A 20351-nucleotide genomic window follows, 5' to 3' on the forward strand; every position below is an offset into this window, starting at 1 on the left:
TGTCGGAAAGTTGTCCAAGAGCCTCACAAGCAGGTCCGAGCACGACTGCGACGAAAAACGACATCAACAACAACAACAAAGAGAAAAAAAAAGAAAAGAAAAGAAAAAAGAAAGAAAAAAAGATTCTCACGGATTTGTTCGGGACTTTTTCTGTGTGTCTCCCCTGCCTCGGACACAGAGCTGTAACCTGCTTCTCCATTTTTAAAGCCCTCCTCAGCTCCACTGTAAATAGACAAAACAACAGAATGACAACACATTTCAGGAGCGGCCCTGCCTTCGGACTTTCAGCCGAGGTCAAGAGTAAGGTAAGCATTTTTTACATTGATATGCCATATCAGACACATTGTAGCTGGAGCATTAGCTCCTCCAGTGGGGTCAGGGGTCTCCCAAGGGTCAGTGAAGGCTACCTAGCATGAAGGTGAATATTGTAAACACTCCCTCTGTGGCCCTATGTGAATTTTTTTCGCTTCATGATAACTAACTCTATGATGGGGCTCCATCAAACAGAATCTTATACAGCAGGTATTTGTCGTCAAATGGTTGTTTACATGACATATTGAGTCCTTATATGGAGCAATAATTGGACAATGCTGGATAAAAATTTAGTATAAACAGGTTATAGTAGCTACAGCTACCTGAGCAACCTGTTAGCATGTGTTTCATCCTCAAACAGAAAAGAAATAAACCCCAAAAACTGGCTAAAATGTAAAGAGTGGCTGTAACTCTCATCTCAGAGCTGGTATTTTTGAATGTGTGTTAAGTTTAAATAATAAAAATGAGGCATTATGATGTGAGCTCACTCCAGTGTGGTTCCCATTTGCGTGCATGGGAAACAGCTCTGGTGACACACTCCTGCCTTTAGATAACAGATCACACAGTGAGGGAGGTGATTATTTTGGAGCTGAAAGTAGGTCTTAGTGGCCAAATTATTTGTGTGATTATCAAGGGTCAGGGCTTTTAGTCTGTGAGAGCGCAGCACAAGAGAGAGGAAATTTGACGTGTATTGAATTTGTTGTATTATTGTTCTGTTAGTGGTTCATTTATCTCTGTGGCTACAAAACCAAACTGACAGACGTGGGGAAAAAAACTGGCATTTTTGTAAGATTGTGAACATGAGCTTGCAGGTATTGAGAGTCAAGGTGTGTGTAAAGGTGTGGCTGATTTTAAGTAATGATAAGCTTGATTTACAAAATTAAAGGCACATTTTGTAACTGTTATGATTGGATTTACTTTGACTTGGAGTTACTGAGCTGGTCAGGTCCTTTAAAAGTACTAATACCACAATGTAAAAATACAGTAAGTCCTGGAGTTACGATGTCACTTATATAAAAATAAAGAAGTATTCTTAGTTAAATATACTTAAAGTATCTTAAAGTATTTAAAGAATTCTACTGGCATGATGAGTAGAAGTACAGAGCCATAATAATTTCAACCACTTTACATATGTATGATGCTGAAGCTGTATAAATGTATCAGATTTCATAAGATGATTATGCATTTGTATGTAAACTGTCAATTGGTTAAGTTATGTAGTGGAGTGAAGCAATGAAGTGTTGTGAAGCAGAGGTAGCAATTAGCATAGGTAGAAAGAGTCCAATAAAGTACAAGTACCTCAAACTACATCACAAGAGTAAAGGTACTTAGTTCCATCCAACCACTGAATGGGGTTGTACCAAGGAAAGCATGAACATTGGTCTCTGAATTAAGCTGACAGCATCCTGACAAAGTCAAGACGTGCTGATAAACTGACAGTCAGTAGAGTTTTGGGGATTTCTTTTTTCTTTTTCATGTGTTTGCTGCCTCTCTGCCGGTGGTGTCATTACAGTAGTGACTCTGTACGATGGGATGAGTCAGAGCTGCTGACAGTTTGTGTTCAGGATGAGAAAGGTCAGCCTGTGACTGTTCCAACACACAGATCACCATCGTCATTATTGTCCTGCAGGGATGTGGCCTCTTCCCTGAATAGCACCATCTCTCATCAGTACTTTCATCTCACACAGAGGTGCTCTGCACTCTGTGAAACCCACATTCCTTTCATTACTGCTGTTCAGCAGTCAGCAGGCTCTTAGTCAGGAATGAAGGTTTGGGATTTTGGCTGTAGCCTGGCTGTTATTTTGCTGCCATCTCTGAACCGTTGATCCAAGTCGATTTTTGTGCAAAAGGGGCAGGTTAGAGAAAAACGCTCTGTTTTCTGTAGAAACAATGTAAGCTGGGGTAATCAGATTTTTTATTTGAGCGGTAGGGCTCCGTGGGTCGTCCAGGGATGGTTAGTTCCAGCAGCATGACATCAGGGAGGAGCGGAGATGCAGCAGGAAGACTGACAGATACATTAGCATGATCTAATGGCCTTTTAAGGAGTGACCAGGCTCTGACTTGGAACTTGAGAAAGTGTCCTTTAGTCTAAACAGTTTACACTGACTGTCCTGACAGAACACAGGTGGACAGGAGATAGATGGCGATGGAGACAAAACCACAGCAGCAGCTCACACAGCAGATCCATTTCACACTTGCAAAGAAATACTGTCAATAGAAGAGTTTCTTTGTTTGCTTATGTAGAGATCTCTACTTAACAGTTACAAACAGCTCGGCCGTGAGATGCACTGCATTTACACTGATGATGTGCTCTCTGTGTTTGGACTCCACATGGTGATATGTAATATTGTAAATAGTCTGAGAGATTCTACACAGGTTGCTGACCAGTGCTAAAAGTTAAAAAGAAGAAATAGCTTATAACTCTTACAGATTTTAAGTTGTATTCACGTTACACAAACATAGCATCGCTAAGTTCAGCACACACCAGGGTTTTGCTGCTGTAGCCTTACTTGGTCTGGTATGACGAGTTGCTTATAGCAGCTGATATTAGCTAACATCTGCATTGTTTAGATCAATCTGAAAATGACATCACACGACATTATGGTGTCAGTTCACTGACTTATTGACTTTTCTGTACTTTGTTACATTCTGTTTGAGCGTTTACCATTACCCTGTAACGGCCACCTGCGCCTACATTTCAGCAGAAGTTACTCAGCCTTGCTTTAAGGCACAGCATCGATTGAAACGTTTGGATTCTTCTGTTGAGTCTCGCGACCAAACCTCTTTTCAACGCACTCACTTCAAGATATATAGAGGGTTTTTTAATGAAACCCTTTTTTTTTAATTTAACAAAAGAAGTCCAGCACCTAACATGTAAAATGTCTGAAAATAAGAAGCTCTACAAAGACTGTCTGAATAAAATACACAACTGGCAAACGTTTGATTTGAGTGAGGACCAGTCTGATTCAAAGAATGAATGAAGATTTTGAGGCGCTTGTGCTTTACTTGTTTTTCCATTTGATTCTACTTTATACTTCTACACAAAATTACAGAGGGAGATATTGTACTTTACACAATACTTTCAACATTTAGCCTATTTGATAGATATTATATTTACATATAAAACATATGAAAAGCTTATAAAATACAGTACATTAATAAAGATTAAAGCAGTGTTTCCCAGTCTTTTTGGATTGTGACCCCTTAGCAGTGATTAGCTGGGGTCACTTGTTAGCAGTTCCACCAAAGAGCCATTTCCCAGATGGTTTCATTTAAATGATCGTTAGCAGCCCAACAAGGTCAGATGATCCACAATTAAACCAAAAAAGACCCAGGTTAAGGAAACATGCAAAAAGAAAAAAAAAACTTTTTTTTCCCTTCTTCTTTCCGACCCCATTAATCATCTCACAACCCTTCAGATTTATCTTGTGACCCATTGGAGGTTCCCTAGACTAACCTAAACACCTAAACTAGTGTCACCAACAGCTTAATGCTTCATATGCACAGATGCATCACTAATATGATATACTTTTGATGCTCTAAGTACATTTTGCTGATAATTCTTCTGTACTTTTAATTAAGTGGGATTTTAAATGGAGGATGTTTGCTTGACCTTACAAAAGAAGAAGGAATAGAATCTTCCTTAAACAAATACAAACTGCAAAATGCACCGTAGTTCATTTCAGTACATCAGGAGGTTTGTCACTGTAGCCTTACTTGGTCTGGTATCACCAGTAGCTTATGGTGACTAGCATAGGCTTATGTCATCTAATTTTAGATGGATATTGTTGTATACCTGACACTACTGTCTCTTCTCTTCTCATGCCATGTATGTTTTAGCATTCGCCATTTTTCCATAACTGTCATAACTGTCCACAGTGACCTCAGGTCCATCAATGGCCACGAAAGAAAATTTACAGCAACTGTCTGATGTTTTATAAATCGAATACATAAATTCTTATGTGTCCGTCCTATTCGGCCTTTTTGTGATTCATGTTTGTGAATAAAAACTGTCTTTCAAAGTTCAGAAAACAACCCGTTATGACTGCATTCCTAAGCTCTGCTCTGAAAAGAACAACACAGCTAAATCAGACTCTGAGCTCAAGTACCTCGACTGGAAGCAGGACCTGTCGATCTTGGCCTGTCTTTATCAGACGTGGTTTGCCTGAATAGTCAACTCACTGTAAAAGGGCAGATTCTGGAAAACCCAGAGGGAGAGAGGGAGAGAGAGAGAAAGAGGGAGAGAGAGAAATATGAGCTGGGCCAATGGGAGAGACGGAGAGCCAGACAGTCAGAGGGAGAGGGAGGAGTGTTTGGGAAAGCTGTTTCTCCCAAGTTTGGTGTGATGGACTGGGAGCTACGCTATCCCTGCTGCTTTGAAATACTTGTTTGTGTTGGCTGCTGATCCCAGACTGTGAAGACTTATCTGCAGAACATTCAGGAAAAGGGGACGAGGGTGTGTGTGTGTGTGTGTGTGTGTGTGTGTGCACAAGGGGGGAGCAGCCTTAAACCCCACGCCAGAATTCAAAGTATTAGGGCAACGTGTTTGTGCCAATAAGGAAATACATGGAGAGAAGGGAGAGAGGCCAGTGTGTTTCTCCTCTGTAGGAATGTCCACAGGCCTTTTTCATTTTCATTTTTATTCCTGTTCTTTTTATACCCCTCATCTCAAAGTGGTCATTATTACACAGTAAGACTTTCAGTGACGGGTACAGTCATGGTGTGCCATCCTTTATGAGAAAAGAAAGGGTGAAATCAGAGTTATTTTAGGAACTAAAAACCTGAAATTATGCATGAAACTGAATGTCAATTTATGCATAATTTTTTATTCATCTGTTTTTTTTTTCTTTTCCATTTCTTCAGAACTTGAAACCAGCTGTTGTTTTATATTAAAACTGAAATAAAGCAAAAGTCAAATCTAAGTGTTTGACCTCTGACCTCTGTTCCATCCCCCTCTTTAGCTGGCAGGGAAGTATGACCCCCAGAAAGAGGAGGAGCTGAGGCTGTGGATTCAGGATGTGACTGGCAAGAGGATGGGGGACAACTTCATGGAGACTCTGAAAGATGGAGTCCTGTTGTGCGAGTGAGTGTGCAGACGCTGGGAGGATGCTTGTTGCACACAAACTTGAGAACCTTATGCTCATTTCAGTGATATTGTTGGTGATTGTCCCCACCATTATGTCCTTAAAGAAAGGCTTCTTGAATTCTGTGTCTCTTTCTTTGTAGACTCATTAATGTTCTCCAGCCAGGTTCTGTGAGAAAGATCAACCACTCCAGTCAGAACTGGCACCAGGTAATGAACCAGCTCCATGGGGGAAAAAAAAACAAACCTTATTTGTCCTGCTAGTCGCAAAGTCAGGGACGTTTTCCAGAGGCTGTGGAACTTGGTCAGTCTGCCATGTTGGCACTGACAACACAGAGCGTATTTACATTCCATAAAGAAGCTGCCATATCAAATGAAGCCCATCTCAGCGTGGCATTTATGAGCCTTTTATAGGATTGAAAAAGTCGACATTGTTCCTAAAGGTTGCTCTTTTCAGAAATTCTCACTGTGATATCAGCAGTGCTGCAAATGAACGCACACACAGCCAGGCTTTCAGATGCAGTCAGACATGACAAGGGCGATGCACAGATGAAGAAGAGGCCATGAGAGACCTCCAGTATTTAGCAGTTATTTACTTTACTTTCTTTGCATTTTACTATTATTAATTCTTTGTAGAATCCACACCAAACTGTTATCACAATGTTAAAGCATTAGTTCTAAATATTGGGAAAACCGCTCATTCACTGTCTTGCCTGCAGCTAGTTAGCTTAGCTTAGCTTAGCACAAAGAATAAAATGTTAGGAATTAATACACTATATCTCCGGTTATCTGTCTCCCCTCTGTTGTTTGGCTGTGTAAAGCTGTGTGTTTTCAAGATCAAACAAAGACCTCTCACGGCTGTATGTAAGACGCCAAATCAATGCTCTTCTCCAATATTTCCGTTTTTCCTTCTGTCTGCTTCCTCAGCTGGAAAACATAGGGAATTTTGTCCGTGCGATCACAGACTATGGCCTGAAGCCACATGACATCTTTGAGGCCAACGATCTGTTTGAAAATGTCAACCACACTCAGGTCCAGTGCACACTCATCGCTCTGGCTGGAATGGTGAGGGCAGACACACACACACGCACACACACACACACACACGCATGCACATACACAAATACACAAACACAGTTACTCCAGTGACATCTGTTTTAGGAAAGTGTTATGATGCAGAATCAGGTGCAACCAACAAAAAACTGGAATAGCTCTAACTTTTAGCCTGCAGACACAATAAGCAATGACACATGAGTATACTGTAATAGTTTTATACTGTTTATGTTGCAGCCATTTGTTTACCTATGTGAGTGCTTTGTGTTTCATGTACTACAACAATATTGCAACAGCACTAGCATAATACAAACAATATGGGTATGAAACATACACTCTATTACCACCATTTTCCTTTCTGTCTCCGCCACCACACAGGCCAAGTCCAAAGGTTTCCGCTCCAAGTATGACTTAGGAGTGAAGTACGCTGAGAAGCAGCAGCGCCGCTTCGCTCCAGAGAAGCTCAGGGAGGGACGCAACATCATAGGTCTGCAGGTCAGAGCAGCATGCATGCTACACTACACTCATCAACTACTTTAATACCCACGGTCATGTTTTGAATTATAGATCCATGGGTCTAGAGATGTTCTGCAGGCTAAGATGCTTCCCAGGAGGTTGTAATTGTGCCCCCTGCTGGACTCATTGCTGAACGAATCTTCACAGAAACATCTTTCTGGACTCTTCTCTCACCTGCATTATTGATGTAGAATAGCATAACAGATTAATTTGACCTTCATAGGCATCATCTTAAATTTGTTTTATTCATACAGTTACTGCCCAAAGTGACAACTATGTCCCCAAACTAAGAGTGTTTTCAGTTATTTTGCTCACTCTGCTTTGCTGTATCTCTAGATGGGCACCAACAAGCTTGCCAGCCAAAAGGGCATGACTTCATATGGCACACGACGCCATCTGTATGATTCCAAGATAGGCATGGAAAACCCAATGGACCAGTCTACTATCAGCCTACAGATGGGTACCAACAAGGGAGCCAGTCAGGTGAGGACAAACTTCTGGGCCCTGTAATTTTTAGTAGGTTACTTAAATAGGAGTAAGTAGTGACGTGAAGTTGCTGGGAACTGTTTTCAGCTGCAGATTAGTACACATTTGATGCTGTAGCACAGTGTTTCCTAACCAGGGATACCATCAAGCAATTCTACAGCTGTCAAGGGTATGTGGAAATAACTGTGGCTCAACAAATTAAAAAAAAAAAAAAAACTTCAAGTCGCAAAAATCAAAGAATGTGTGCAAACTATATAAAAACAGGCGGAGTCTAAACAGTTAGCCAGACTTAATGGATACAGTTAAAACAGCTTAAAGTAAAGAATAAACATTTCTAATAGAAATAATAGAAATTTCTAATAGAAATAGGTAAAGCATTGGATAAACAGTTGAAGGAGCTAGTGAAATGTAACGGATAAATGGTTAAAACAGATATTAAATGTCAAAACAAATATTGGGTAGGCTATATGGTGGAAAAGCTAACAGGAGTTTATAAATAGTTGAAATAACCACATGGAAATGAAATTCAGAAATTATTTATCCATTACTTTAAGGTCAGTATTAAAATTTTGCTAAACTATTAACAGTCAGCAGTAACTGATAGATTATTATACCGTCATATGGATAAAATCATTAGCTAAATGTGATCAGCACAGAGATTGACGATAAGAAAAATGCACAACATCACCAGCCCAGTATATATATTTATGTCAGTATTCCCTGCCTGTTCAGGAGGCTTTGAAAGAATACATTTCCAATACCTGCAGAAGGGTTTTTTTTTTTCTTTCAAAAACCCTTCATCTTGCTGTCCCCCACCTCCCACCCGCCCCCACCCCCACAGTCTGGCATGACAGCTCCTGGAACCAGGAGGCACATCTTTGACAAGAAGCTGGAGCTGGAGAACTGTGACACCACCACCATCTCTCTGCAGATGGGCACCAACAAAGTGGCCTCCCAGCAGGGCATGACCACCTACGGCCTGCCCCGCCAGGTCTACGACAACAAGTACTGCACCAACCCCACCGAGACCTACTATAACAACGGCAGTGAGATGGAGTTTGACGGCTACAACCAGTACTCAGATTAAAAAAAAAAAATTTTAAATACGGACAGCCTCACCCCGCCCCCCCCACCCCACCCCTTTTGCTCTAACTTTACATCCCAGACTGTTATTTAACACTGTTTGACATCATTGTCTTCTTTACTGCCCTTTCAAAAAATTTCATGCGGTGGCCAACTTCTGTATCTCATTGCGCTGATAAATTTTATTACTGCTACAAAAACCCTAACAACTCTCAGAAGTTGAGATTTAATGACCTTCGCTATTTATAGATTGTTTTTTTTTTCTACTGCTTTTTATACTTGCATTGTAATTAGAGATTTTTTTTTAACTGTTTCTACCCCTCGCCTCACCTCCCTGCCCTTCCAGTCCAGTTTGAACACTGACGAAGCAGAATTTGAAAGTTCCTTAAAAGGAAACAAGTGACCGTGTTGGTGCTATTGAACTTTGACCCAGTTGGAACAGAGTCCACGTTGGAGCTCCACAGGCTCCAGGATTCCACTGCTCGGGATGACACAGAAGCTCCGGGTCCACAGGCTGACCGGGCGACGCAGGAAGACTTGTAGCTTTGTGCGGACATTGCTTTGTTTTGTGAGCACCTGCGCTGACAAATAGTCGTGTTCACAAGCCTGCCAGATTACCCATTTTGCCAATTTACGGGGCTAATTTCTATGGCTTGTGTGCAGCATGAGTCTTTGTGTTTTTTGAGGAAGTATTTAGACAAAGTAGCGGGGTCTGTCAGACGATGCATTTATAAAACAGAGGAGTAAATGTAGGTGTTGTGATGTCCGGTTTGATATTAGGGTAAACTTAGTCACCAGTAGTTTTTGTACTGCAGGTGAACCTGTTGTCTTTTCTTCCATCCGTTTGGAAACCCTTTTTCTACTTGCCTTTTGCCTCAGTGAACTTTGGCTTTAGTGCTGTTGCTCCATTTGCACTTTACCTGGCCTCACCTTGTGTGTGCAGTGAACAGTGGAGGGATGTAACTAGGCACAGTTACTCACATACTGTGCTTAGGTACACATTTAAGGTACTTGAACTTGTTTCCCATTTGATGCCACTTGATACTTATACTCCACTAAAGTTGTCAGTTACAGTTGCTTTACAAAATAAGATTTTACATACCAATTAGTTTATAAAATACATTTTAAGAACAGGTAATAATATAATAGTATAATAATCACAGTCATTTTCCTGCATTGAGTACTTTTACTTTTAATACTTAAAAGTACATTTAGCTGATAATGCAAAAGGAGTATTTTTACATTGTGGTATTACTACTTTTACTTGCGCAAAGTCTCTGAGTACTTTGTCCACCACTGGCAATAACTTGCAATATCAAAGCAGACCCAGGTGCTTGCTGATAATTGCTAATGTGAATCTTGCCAAATACACAGATGAGATTCTACTTTTGAAATTTCTGCATCATACTGTTAACCCACCGAATGTCTTGAATGTAATGTTGTTGTAAGGTTAGAAGTGCCGCTAGCTGTCACGGGATTCATTTTCAACACATTAGAGTGCAGAAATGTACATTTCACCAAGTTAGAAACAGAAGAGGCTCAGATGCTTGTGGTGTGGTGTTACACATCAAAACCTCTGTGTTTCTTTGTAAGACATGCCGATTTATTGGCTTTGATTTAGTGTCAGAAGTAAGCTTTAAACAAGAGTCATGTTTGTGCTCCTGTGCTAAACGGACCAACATCTAAGCTCCTGATGTGTTCATTGTCTTTCATCAACAAAAGGCGCTACAGCCGTGATTTTAGACATGTAGCAGGGTGCCATCTAGTGGAGAAAAATCACATGTACATTTACTGTATTTTCAATCCGCCAAACGACCAAACATTCCTTTTATTCAATCAAATGTAGGAATGTAGATTTTTTTTTTAACAGTTCATTGATTTATGAGCATTATAACCCTGTGGTATCCAGAATGGCAATAATGTAAATGTATAGTAACATTTCACCCTAATGTGTTGGCTTTGTTTCAACATTGCTCGAACTATACATCTTCGCTAACCTTTTGATTTTTTTTTTTTTTTTTTTTTTTCCTATACGCCTTTCACTAAACATGACATTTGTGCAATAAAAAACACTTCAAAAATATGGTTCTGGTTTAACTTTCTCATTATTGACATTACATCTAATTACACAGTACATACAATACACAAAAGTAGTGTACTAGAAATTACATGATTGTGATTTTAAAAAGGAAAATAAAATTTAGCAGTACAAATATATATACTGGTCCAAAAATGATGATGATTTGGCAGTTAAAAGAAAACACAGTCAACTGACAAAATGTTTCAGTGCATTAGTACACAGTGCACAGGTTTGAAAACTAAAAACACTACGTCTACAAAAGTAACATTTGTATGTGTCATAATAATCTGCATACAACCCTGAAATAACCTAAAGAAAACAGAGTATTTTTTCATCTATAAATCACAAATACCAATAAAAAACATGGAATGTTTTACACTAGTAGATATATCAGACGATTACAATTTAAACTTAATTGTATGACAGTTTGGTCCATAAAGAGAAAACATCATGATCTAATGTAAAAGAAATAAAAAACAGCAACACTTTTCATAAACAAATCCCTGTAATGAGATATGGAAATATTTATACTGAGAACTATTATGTAGACATGTTACTGTCAAAACAACTTGGCAACACCCTGGCCCAGCCAGAGGAACGCGTCATGCTCAGCAGGCCACGTTGTAGTGAAAATGGACCTAAGCGTCTCAAACACTTGAAAAACATGATGTTTTGCTACATGGTGCTAAATAAACAGGAACTGATTCACCACTTCAAAGGGGTGAAATGTGAGTGAGTGAGGTTAGAGAGAAGTTGAGTCACAGCAAAGCAGGACTACTGATTGGCTGCTTCACAGGCATCGATCCAGTCACTGTAAACATCCACTGGCTCGGACAGATCTGTTGAGGAACAGTTAAGGGATATTCCAAATATACACATAGACACACACACACGTTTCATCTGAATATGCAGAACCAGAACCTCATTGAAGTACACCTAGTGACAGACAATCAGCATCAAAATCACTTCTTCCTTGGTTCCTGACCTAATGTTCGAAATTATTTAATTTTACAAGACATTATAATATCCCTCAATCTAAAATACTAGCAAAAAATAAATCTCCTTGGCAGGTAAAAATACTTCCAATCGGGCAAACATGATTAAAAGGATACAGGTTATTGGAGTCTGGAACTCCTCCAAGCAAACGCTGCATGATATAATTCCTGTGTTGCGGGTTCGTTCCCTGGAAAAGAGTTTTGTTGTTCATGACACATTTCTCTCCTTTCTTTTTTTTTTTTTTTTTTAAGCATTGTAATGTTACATTGAGCTGAACTTACATTTTGACATCGCAGGATTTCTCATGGTTACAGAACGGGCAAGTGAACTGGGTGTCCAGGTTCCCTGTCATTTTTTTCTTGGGAGGTGGCTTTCTCTTTGACTTTCTGCGCCCCATCTGTAATCTTGTATCTCTGCAGACCAAAACAAAAAAAAATTACTAATTAAGTTTCTTTCCTCTTGAGAGACATAATTATCTCTGCACTGCCCTTTGAACTCTTTCCCATAGAGATGCCAGAGGTTCTGGTGAATGAAGGCTTATTCAGGCTTATTCTGTCAAGTATTTCACTTGTAATGGGCTTGCATCCTTATACTTTACATACGTTACCACTTTGTATAGCCTATAACAAAATCTGAACTATGTTTTATTACAGCCATACTTCCTTCCTGCAGCTGAAATTTCTTGCGAACAGCTCAAATAACGGCGGACAGGACCAGAAAAACACTTGCAGTAAAGCGCCAAAAAGATACCGTTGGCGAGCTAACACGCTAACAGCTGCTAGCATGTTGATAAAAACAGCCTGACATGAAAACCGCTTTCAAAGACGATTTTCAAGGTAAAAGGCGAAGCTGAAGTGTGTGCTTCATCTGTCCTGAGTTGCAGTGTCTCTCATTTGCTTAATGATGCGTCTGTTGTCTTACCAAAGGGATACCTTGAAGCGGAGGAGGATGCTTTGTATATTCGACAAGCTCCGGATGCAGCGTCTCTCTCTCTGGAGCCGCCTCTGATTGGTTGGTTGAAAATTTGTCTGGGTTATGATTGGCTCAAAAGCGGAGACTGACAACCTTTTGTATCCAGTAGCGGATCGCGTCTTCTAACTTAAGTCCCTCCTCTATTGGTAGTACAAATATGATAACCTTCAAATCATGATAGATAGATAGATAGATAGATAGACAGACAGACAGACAGACAGACAGACAGACAGACAGACAGATAGACAGATAGATAGATAGATAGATAGATCTATCTTCGCAAAAGCAAGTTTGAAAAGATGCTGTACATTTCCTTTAAAAAAATAACTTCAGAAAGAAAGGGCAAGTCAGCAGATTACTGCCAGTTTCTGAAATGCAAATGTACTTTTGAGAGAATGTGCACTAAGTTGTGAAATTAGGTTCTCTTCTGGCCTCTTCTTGGCCTCTTCCCCAATGACCAAATCTCTGTTTTGATTAATTAACGGCCAAAATTTTTTCTGAGTCATTAAGACTCAGATCATCAGATGAAGAAGGGACCGACATACTAGTTAATGGACAACATCATTCATTTTAAAGGGATTCAGAAATGTGCCATCAGACGCCATCCTCTTCAGCTGCAGGTAATGAGTTTACCACTTCTCTTATGTAATACCGTGTATTGGCAAGCAAGTTTCCAAACAGCACTTTGCTTTGAAGGTAGTACTAAATAGATGAAAATCAGTCTCATATGGCTAAACTGGCAGCTGTAATTAACTGAGATAAAATGATAAAGTTAGGCAGCTTAGACTGGTTAGCCCACTGATAAAAGGTCTCTCCCAAAAAATGATGAAAGGGCTGAGCCATACCAGCTCAAGGTTAAAGTGAAGTGAAGAAAATAATAAGTCTGTGTGTGTGTGTGTGTGTGTGTGCGTGTGTGTGTGTGTGTGTGTGTGTGTGTGTGTGTGTGTGTGTGTGTGTGTGTGTGTGTGTGTGTGTGTGCGTGTGTGTGTGTGTGTGGTGTGTGTGCAGGTCCTGCTGTGCCACAGAGCCACAGAAATAGATGAAACCACCTCAAGTAGAAATAGTCTCGCTGCGGCAGTCAAAGAAACTGCTGCTGAGATCTGATGAGGTGCAAGCCGAGAGTCAGTGTTTCACAAGGTGGTTCTATCAAAGGCTTTTTGTGGGATCTGAGGTAAAGAGCTTGTAAACTGAGGTTTCCTGTCACAGCCAAAACTGCAGCATCTCAATTTAGATGCAGAGAAGGGTTTTTGTCACTGTGTCTAGTATCCAGTGAAGACAATAATAATAATACATGACAAATTAGAAGCCTTAAAATATTATGTTAAAATATAATATGTTTTATATATTTTGATGTATAATAACACTGATGGACAGATTTATTGACTTTTAGAGGGCACACATTTCAATCAATCAATAATTAAAAAATAAGCTGAAGGACAATTAGCTTAAGAAAGTAATCAGGTAAAAAGATAATGATGAAGGTTCACACAAAATTGAATATCCATTGGAATGAAACTGTGGGGGAAATTTGTTAATTAATTTAGAGCCTTCGAACTCTAAGATATTTTCACTTGATTTATTGGTGCAACCATAATTAGCATGTCCTGTGTGGTATAAATTTCACACAGTGTAAGCATTATATAATTTTATGAATGGCTGAATTATGCAGATACAGATGACAAAATATATTACCATATATAATCATATATTAAAGCTTTTTTTTTTAAAACTTTAACATGAAACTCAAGCACTGAGTGGTAAATGCAGATTTGAGGGCATCATACTTGAGTATTTCTGTGTATTCTCGTACACTCTGATATATTAATAACATACAGTGTAGTATTCTCACAGTAAATCCTCAAAGAGAATTTTACTACTACGTTTATCTGATGGGTGTGGTCACTTGCTACACTGCAGAGTAAGACACATGCAAAACACTTCAACTCATAAGATATGATGTAATGATAAACTTTCACATAACCAGCTCTGCAGAGAGACTTATGCCACCATCAACGCTGCATTTATATTAAAAATATAAGAAGACGTAAGCGTGTTTTCACCGTGGACTGACCCTCCTCTGCTTCAGCAGATCAAAACTAAAAACATTAAGATCCACACAAGAACCACAGTTAGGAACTGTTAAAGAAAATATCGATAAGAAACCGATGAATGGGGTGAAAGATGAAATATTATAAAAATATTCATTTTCAAAGAAAATCATTGGTCCGCCTCTGCCGCGGGGGGCGGGGCCTGTGGACATGATAACATGACTGAGGAAGTTGTTCTGCTGAACCTTGGATCATACTGACGTTATTCATTTGGATTTGACTTTGGTAATAACTCACAGGAAGAAGAAACCAAGGTAAGAGCAGGCTTTTGTTTTCCTCAAGTGACTAATTGTACTTGAAATGTAAGATGAAGTCAGCAACGCTGCCGAGGAAGAGAGTTGTGTAACTCTAATTTAGCTCAGAGGCTAAAGCTGGTTAGCTCGTCAAGTCCAAGCCAGACACTGTCACCACCGTCCCTCTGTCACCTATTTACCTTTATCACGCCATTTTGATAAGCTGTTGCCTTCAGGATGCTCATATAGTTTATAATTTCACATAATGAAGTGTGTGTGTAATGTATTTTCTTTGCTCTGCCTCTGCACCCTTATCTCATCCTGAGGACTTTATCGGGTCTGCTGCACATGTGGAGCACCAGGCTGAAATGATACACAGGACCTTTATCTCTGAGGCCCTGGTTTCAACCCTAATGTCCTTTTTGGGTTCTGGACAGCACAGCTCCAAAAACAAACTAACAAATGACTTTCAAACGTGATTTACTGACCAGTGTCCTTCAGAGGTCTGCTACAGAAAATGATGTTGTTATTGTTGTTTTGGATGTCAGACAACTCAGATGGTAAACATGGTTAAATACAACAGATTTTAATATGCTCTACTGTTTACAGTTGACAGTATTGTTTACACAGTTCCACCCCTCCCAAATTCCAAATAAGGCTATTTGTATATCAGTGATTGGAGTTTTGTAAGAGTTTGCCTGTGAGAGGATTAACCTCTCTGGGGTCAAATTAACCCCCAAATTAAGTAAAGTCTCTATGGAGCATGACATGCTGTGAATTTCTTTATCTGTGAATGACTTTTTTTTGCAAATAAAAGTGTTATATATACTGGGAACTGCTGGCACATACATACATACATAGTATGTGTATGTGTGTATATATATTTGTTCACAGTGAACCATATTAACTGATAAAACACAAAATATTTCTTTCTATATTTTGTGAACTTCAGTTTCTGGAAAAGGCAAAAATTGACCTACTGGGTTTTAATACAATCAGAAAAAAAAGACTGTTGATTTTGCAACTGTTATTTTGACATATACAGCAGTGCGGTCTGTTGAACACCAAGCAATACGGAAGTAAAGCCAACGTGAGTGAACACAAGGGTTAAGGTAGGCCATCTGTATACGCTGTATGTCTGTTTATGGTTTGCAGAGTGACACCATGGCAACAGAGGGGGAGCCGACAGAAGTGATCAAAGTGTTACACCTCCTGGTGCTCTCTTTCTCCTGGGGCATGCAGGTCTGGGTCTCCTTTATTGCAGGTACAATGGGCACAACATACCAAATGCATTCCTGCTTCAACACTAAATTTTATTTCTGACCCATTTTCCTTGATCATGATGTTTGTTCCTGCAGGATTTGCGTTGGTGTGGCAGGTGACGCTGCACACCTTTGGCCTGGTGCAGAGTAAACTCTTCCCTGTGTACTTCTACTGTCTGCTGGGTAGTAACTTCATCAGCCTGGCTGTGTATGCTGTGTACCACCCCAGAGAGCTGCTGGACGGGCATGAAAGTGTGCAGGTCAAACATCACACCTGCAAATACGCACACAATAACAAAACTATACACATATATGTCTTCGAAAGACAGACCAGTTTGTATTTTAATCACAATATTTTGTATAAATAAATCCTCAGTAAATCCTCATCATGTTACCTTCCAATAAAGTATTTTATTTTATTTCATTTTATGTCTTGCAGATGATTCTGTACTTCGTGGCACTGATCATGGCAGGTCTAAACGCACAATGGTTTGGTCCTGCAGCCACAGAGGTCATGTTCCAGATGAGGGCGGTGGAGACGGAGCACGGCCTTGGGAACCAGATAGGCCTGGGCAGCCAGAAAGAGGCGTATGCCAAGCTCAAAGAGCAGGACCCTAAGTACAGAGCCTACAAGAGCACGTTCGGCCGCTATCACGGGTTGTCCAACCTCTGCAACTTGATAGGGTTCATCTGTACCACAGTTAATTTGATCTACACAGCTCTGAATTTATCCACCATTTAGAGAAGAGAAAGTGTCAGGCTTCAGATTATGAAAAATATCTCTCATTGTTTTTCTTTGGTCATCACAGTATTTCATATGAAATGGCAAAAATGATGTTTGAGGAGTCAGGATGGACAGTATGGACACGAGTTAAATATGCCCTCAAATAAACTTGGTTCCGACATCACTGTCGGAGCCTCTGGGAGAGCTGCAGTTGTCCCAAGTGCCCTTATGAGTGAGGAGGCCTTTGTTGCCATTGAGCGTCTGAACAGCTCACCACTGCAGTTCACTTTTATCTGTCAGTTAAGCACTTTTCCTCCTGTCAATCAGTATCTAATTAATGCTGTTTCACAGAATAGGATGTATTTTTGTTTTTTTATATCTGCTTTTAATATGTGACATTATTACTCCCTGTTTATTTTTTAAACAGGAAAATTAAATGAGCAAACTTTAAGTTCTGTGTGGGCAATTTTCTTGCATCCCCAGCAGGGGGCGATGTTTGGACACAGGTGTGTTTTTGAGGAAACTTTGTAGATCCAGTGCTTAGGACAGTATAACATACTGCATTTCATGTGTTAAATGTTGTGTTTCCACATATTGTAATGGAAATGTGTTTTAAATTTGTCAACAATGTTGAATTAACACTGTGACTGAGACTAAAGCGTGTGATATTTTTTTTGATTTCTCTTTAAATCTGGTACCACAGGTCTTTCTTTTTTGTCATCTCACGATCTTTATGTCCTGAAACCAAACACTTGTTTGATTGGATTGGATTGGAATAAAAACACACTCATGAGTGAACCCAGACCCAAGAGACAGCGCCTGGATTTGGAATAGGCAGGTTTTTAATTTAATTATCGGTGACGCACATCAGATTTTGAGCGAGGAGTGGCCTTGGATGCAGAGAACAGTGCTTTTCTGGCCAGCTACAGGATGAGAGGGGCACTGTCCCTGTGTCAGCACTAATGGATTATAATGGAGTCATTTTAATATAAAATGCAGGGACTGAAAGTAAAGAGATGAGGCTTTTCCCAATGCAATTCGTGCTGCCCCTTTTTTGAGATGTTGCCTCCTCAGCTATGATCAGGTTTATAATTTTCTTACTTTCCACCTAATAAAAACACAGTATGCTATGTACATATCTACCTCTAAACACACCCTGTTTTAGCTTGCTGACATTGTGTTAACATACCTTGTTGTTAGTTTGCAGGATGTACAAGGAAGTGAGAGACTAACTGACTTGAGGACAGAGGCCGTCTACACATTGTGAATGTCTTGGGGAATGTTACATGTTTTGCTGTCCTGTCAGGTCGCTTGTTACAGTGGAATCAGGAAATGAACCTTGTTTAACCAGAGAACAGCTTTATCTGCTCATCTCTTCATGGCATGGAAGAGAGATTCTGAGTGAAATGTTCACGTCCTTGATGCAGCTTGATCAGTGAGAGGACAGATGTTAAGACTAACACAGTATAAACATCTGCATGTAGCAATGAATAGATTATTCAGATCAGCTAAGTAAAGACCTGAAGACTGTGGAGAAAATCTGTACTGTTTAAAAATTCCTCAACTCTGGCTGTTCAAACTAAAACATGAGGAAGTAGGGAAACAAAAGGAAGTGCTGGGGACTTTCATCAGACAAGTTCCACCGTTTTCCCTCATTCCTGACCTACAAGGAAATGAAATGAATGTGTGTGTGTGTGTGTGTGTGTTTGTGTGTAAGAAAGAAAGTCACTGCAGCAATCACACTCTGAACATCGACTGCTGCTAGTTCAGGGCCCATTATTTGGACCTGTTGTGATACTGCAGAACAGGCCGGCAGTAATATGGTGTGTTAAATTATTTATGAGTCTGAGAGTCTCAAGCAGCTTCATTCAGTCATCTCTAATGTGGAGATGTGGACCTAATTTGCAATTGTCTGATCTCTGTGATGGATATGCACCTATGCAGCATAAAAACACTGAGATCTTAGTAGAATGCACAATTTATCAAAGGACAGGGATGCTCAGTTTGAAACCAACATGAAGCACACACACACACGTCTCTGCTTTAGTTAGTGATTATCGATCCTTTTGTTATGTGTACCAGAAAAACAGAACGATCAAAGCTCATAATGACACCAAAAGGGAGCAGTGAGGTTTACCAGCAGAACAGTTTTTCTCCTGATACCTAAACTCCAGTTATCTTCTAATATTCAGTACTTAACATATACCAATGCTCTCTTTTTCACAAAATTTCTTTCTTCTAAAATGTCTTTGTGTGTAACTCCTTTAGATCATTTTTATGTAAGGTGTCATGAGAGCAGGGATTTTTGTGGTGCTAAAAAACTGACTCAGCGGCTTAATTTGACTAAATAAATGTAACTGATAGCAAAACCCCCTGAGGCTCAAGGGTACCGACGGCCTTGGTTACCCAAGTTCGCTGTGTGGAAATTAGTTTGTGGTTTAACTGATTGTGTTTTTGTGTGTGTATGTGTGTGTGTTCCAGTTGACTTGATAGGTACTTAAAGGAATATTTCATTGTAGTGATTGAAGGAAATAGTCTTATTTGCTATGACAAGACTGATACCCTCATGCCTGGACAGTAAATATAAAGCTTCTGCCAGAAGATGTTAGCTATGTTAGCACTGACTGGAAACAGGAGGTGACAGTTAGCCTGGCTCTGTCCGAATGTAATAAACTCTGCCTACCAGCACTTTAAAATTCACTAGCATGTTATATCTCTCTCGTTTAACGTATGCAGTTACTGAAGTGTTTAAACAGCACCTTGTGCAGTGTGTCAGGTGTGCAGGGTGCAGTCACTTCCTGCAGTCTTGTGCAGTCTTGTCGTCACTGTGAGGGTAGAAACACACAGAAAATATCAAGGCCACCGGGAACTGCTGGCATTTCCTGTGCATAACCGACAGCCAGCAGACCCACTGAGCTGTCAATGTTCTTCCCTGAGTCCACTGTTGTTGTTATTTTGATTCATTTTGGCGATACAAATCAGTGCAAGAGCTGCATTTGCACCCCTTCCAATTCACAGTTCATTTATTTGCACTTACCCTAACTGTCTCTCACTACCAGCTATCCCAATGTGCTTCTTGTGAATGATTTGGCCCTTCTAATAGAAAAGGAGGTGTGGCTCCAGGATCTTCTGGAGGCTGGGAGAGAAAGTACAATGGATTACTTAATTAGAATAGAAACCTGCTGCATGTTTTGTTTTCACTGAAACACGGCTACACAGCAATATTCTTGATATGGCCATCGAGGTGAACAGGTTAACTCCCTACTGAAACAACAGGGAATCACTGCTGCCTGGTGGGACTCTAGGTGCTGGTGCACGAATCCTGTGGTTGTGTTCAAAGCCTGGTAGAGTTTACGGTGATGAAACGCCAGCCATGCTATCTGCTGAGGGAGTTCACCATTCTTGTTATTGTAGCATTCTGCCAGTGTGGAAATGACAATAAA

General features: G+C 40.0%; 3 protein-coding genes across 7 annotated transcripts; 2 read left to right on the top strand and 1 right to left on the bottom strand.

Moving 5' to 3' along the window:
• On the top strand, positions 1-10560 carry cnn1b (calponin 1, basic, smooth muscle, b). Its single transcript, XM_041062377.1, has 7 exons — positions 1-305; positions 5274-5395; positions 5539-5605; positions 6323-6460; positions 6827-6943; positions 7301-7447; positions 8292-10560. The coding sequence occupies exons 1-7, from the start codon at positions 246-248 to the stop codon at positions 8535-8537; spliced, it is 897 nt and encodes a 298-aa protein (XP_040918311.1). The 5' UTR covers positions 1-245; the 3' UTR covers positions 8538-10560.
• Positions 10561-10596: 36 nt separating this feature from the next.
• On the bottom strand, positions 10597-19077 carry elof1 (ELF1 homolog, elongation factor 1). 4 transcript variants are annotated; one of them, XM_041062384.1, is made up of 6 exons: positions 19072-19077; positions 18937-18944; positions 18429-18435; positions 11891-12022; positions 11726-11796; positions 10597-11452 (listed from the first exon to the last, which is right to left on the bottom strand). In XM_041062384.1, exons 4-6 carry the CDS (start codon positions 12004-12006, stop codon positions 11388-11390), a joined length of 252 nt encoding a protein of 83 aa, XP_040918318.1. In that variant the 5' UTR covers positions 12007-12022; positions 18429-18435; positions 18937-18944; positions 19072-19077; the 3' UTR covers positions 10597-11387. The 4 variants fall into 4 exon arrangements, with proteins under 4 accessions (XP_040918318.1, XP_040918315.1, XP_040918314.1 ...); XM_041062381.1 differs by lacking the exons at positions 18429-18435; positions 18937-18944; positions 19072-19077 and adding an exon at positions 12531-12585; XM_041062380.1 differs by lacking the exons at positions 18429-18435; positions 18937-18944; positions 19072-19077 and adding an exon at positions 12360-12502.
• Positions 14815-17712, top strand: tmem205 (transmembrane protein 205). Of its 2 annotated transcripts, XM_041062379.1 has the most exons (4): positions 14815-14943; positions 16078-16186; positions 16281-16444; positions 16624-17712. In XM_041062379.1, the coding sequence occupies exons 2-4, from the start codon at positions 16087-16089 to the stop codon at positions 16924-16926; spliced, it is 567 nt and encodes a 188-aa protein (XP_040918313.1). In that variant the 5' UTR covers positions 14815-14943; positions 16078-16086; the 3' UTR covers positions 16927-17712. The 2 variants fall into 2 exon arrangements, with proteins under 2 accessions (XP_040918313.1, XP_040918312.1); XM_041062378.1 differs by lacking the exon at positions 14815-14943 and having other exon boundaries at positions 14950-16186.
• Positions 19078-20351: the final 1274 nt, after the last annotated feature.

This window comes from Toxotes jaculatrix, chromosome 18 (genome assembly GCF_017976425.1).
Source record: "Toxotes jaculatrix isolate fToxJac2 chromosome 18, fToxJac2.pri, whole genome shotgun sequence".
In the NCBI taxonomy this organism is placed as follows: Eukaryota; Metazoa; Chordata; class Actinopteri; family Toxotidae; genus Toxotes; species Toxotes jaculatrix.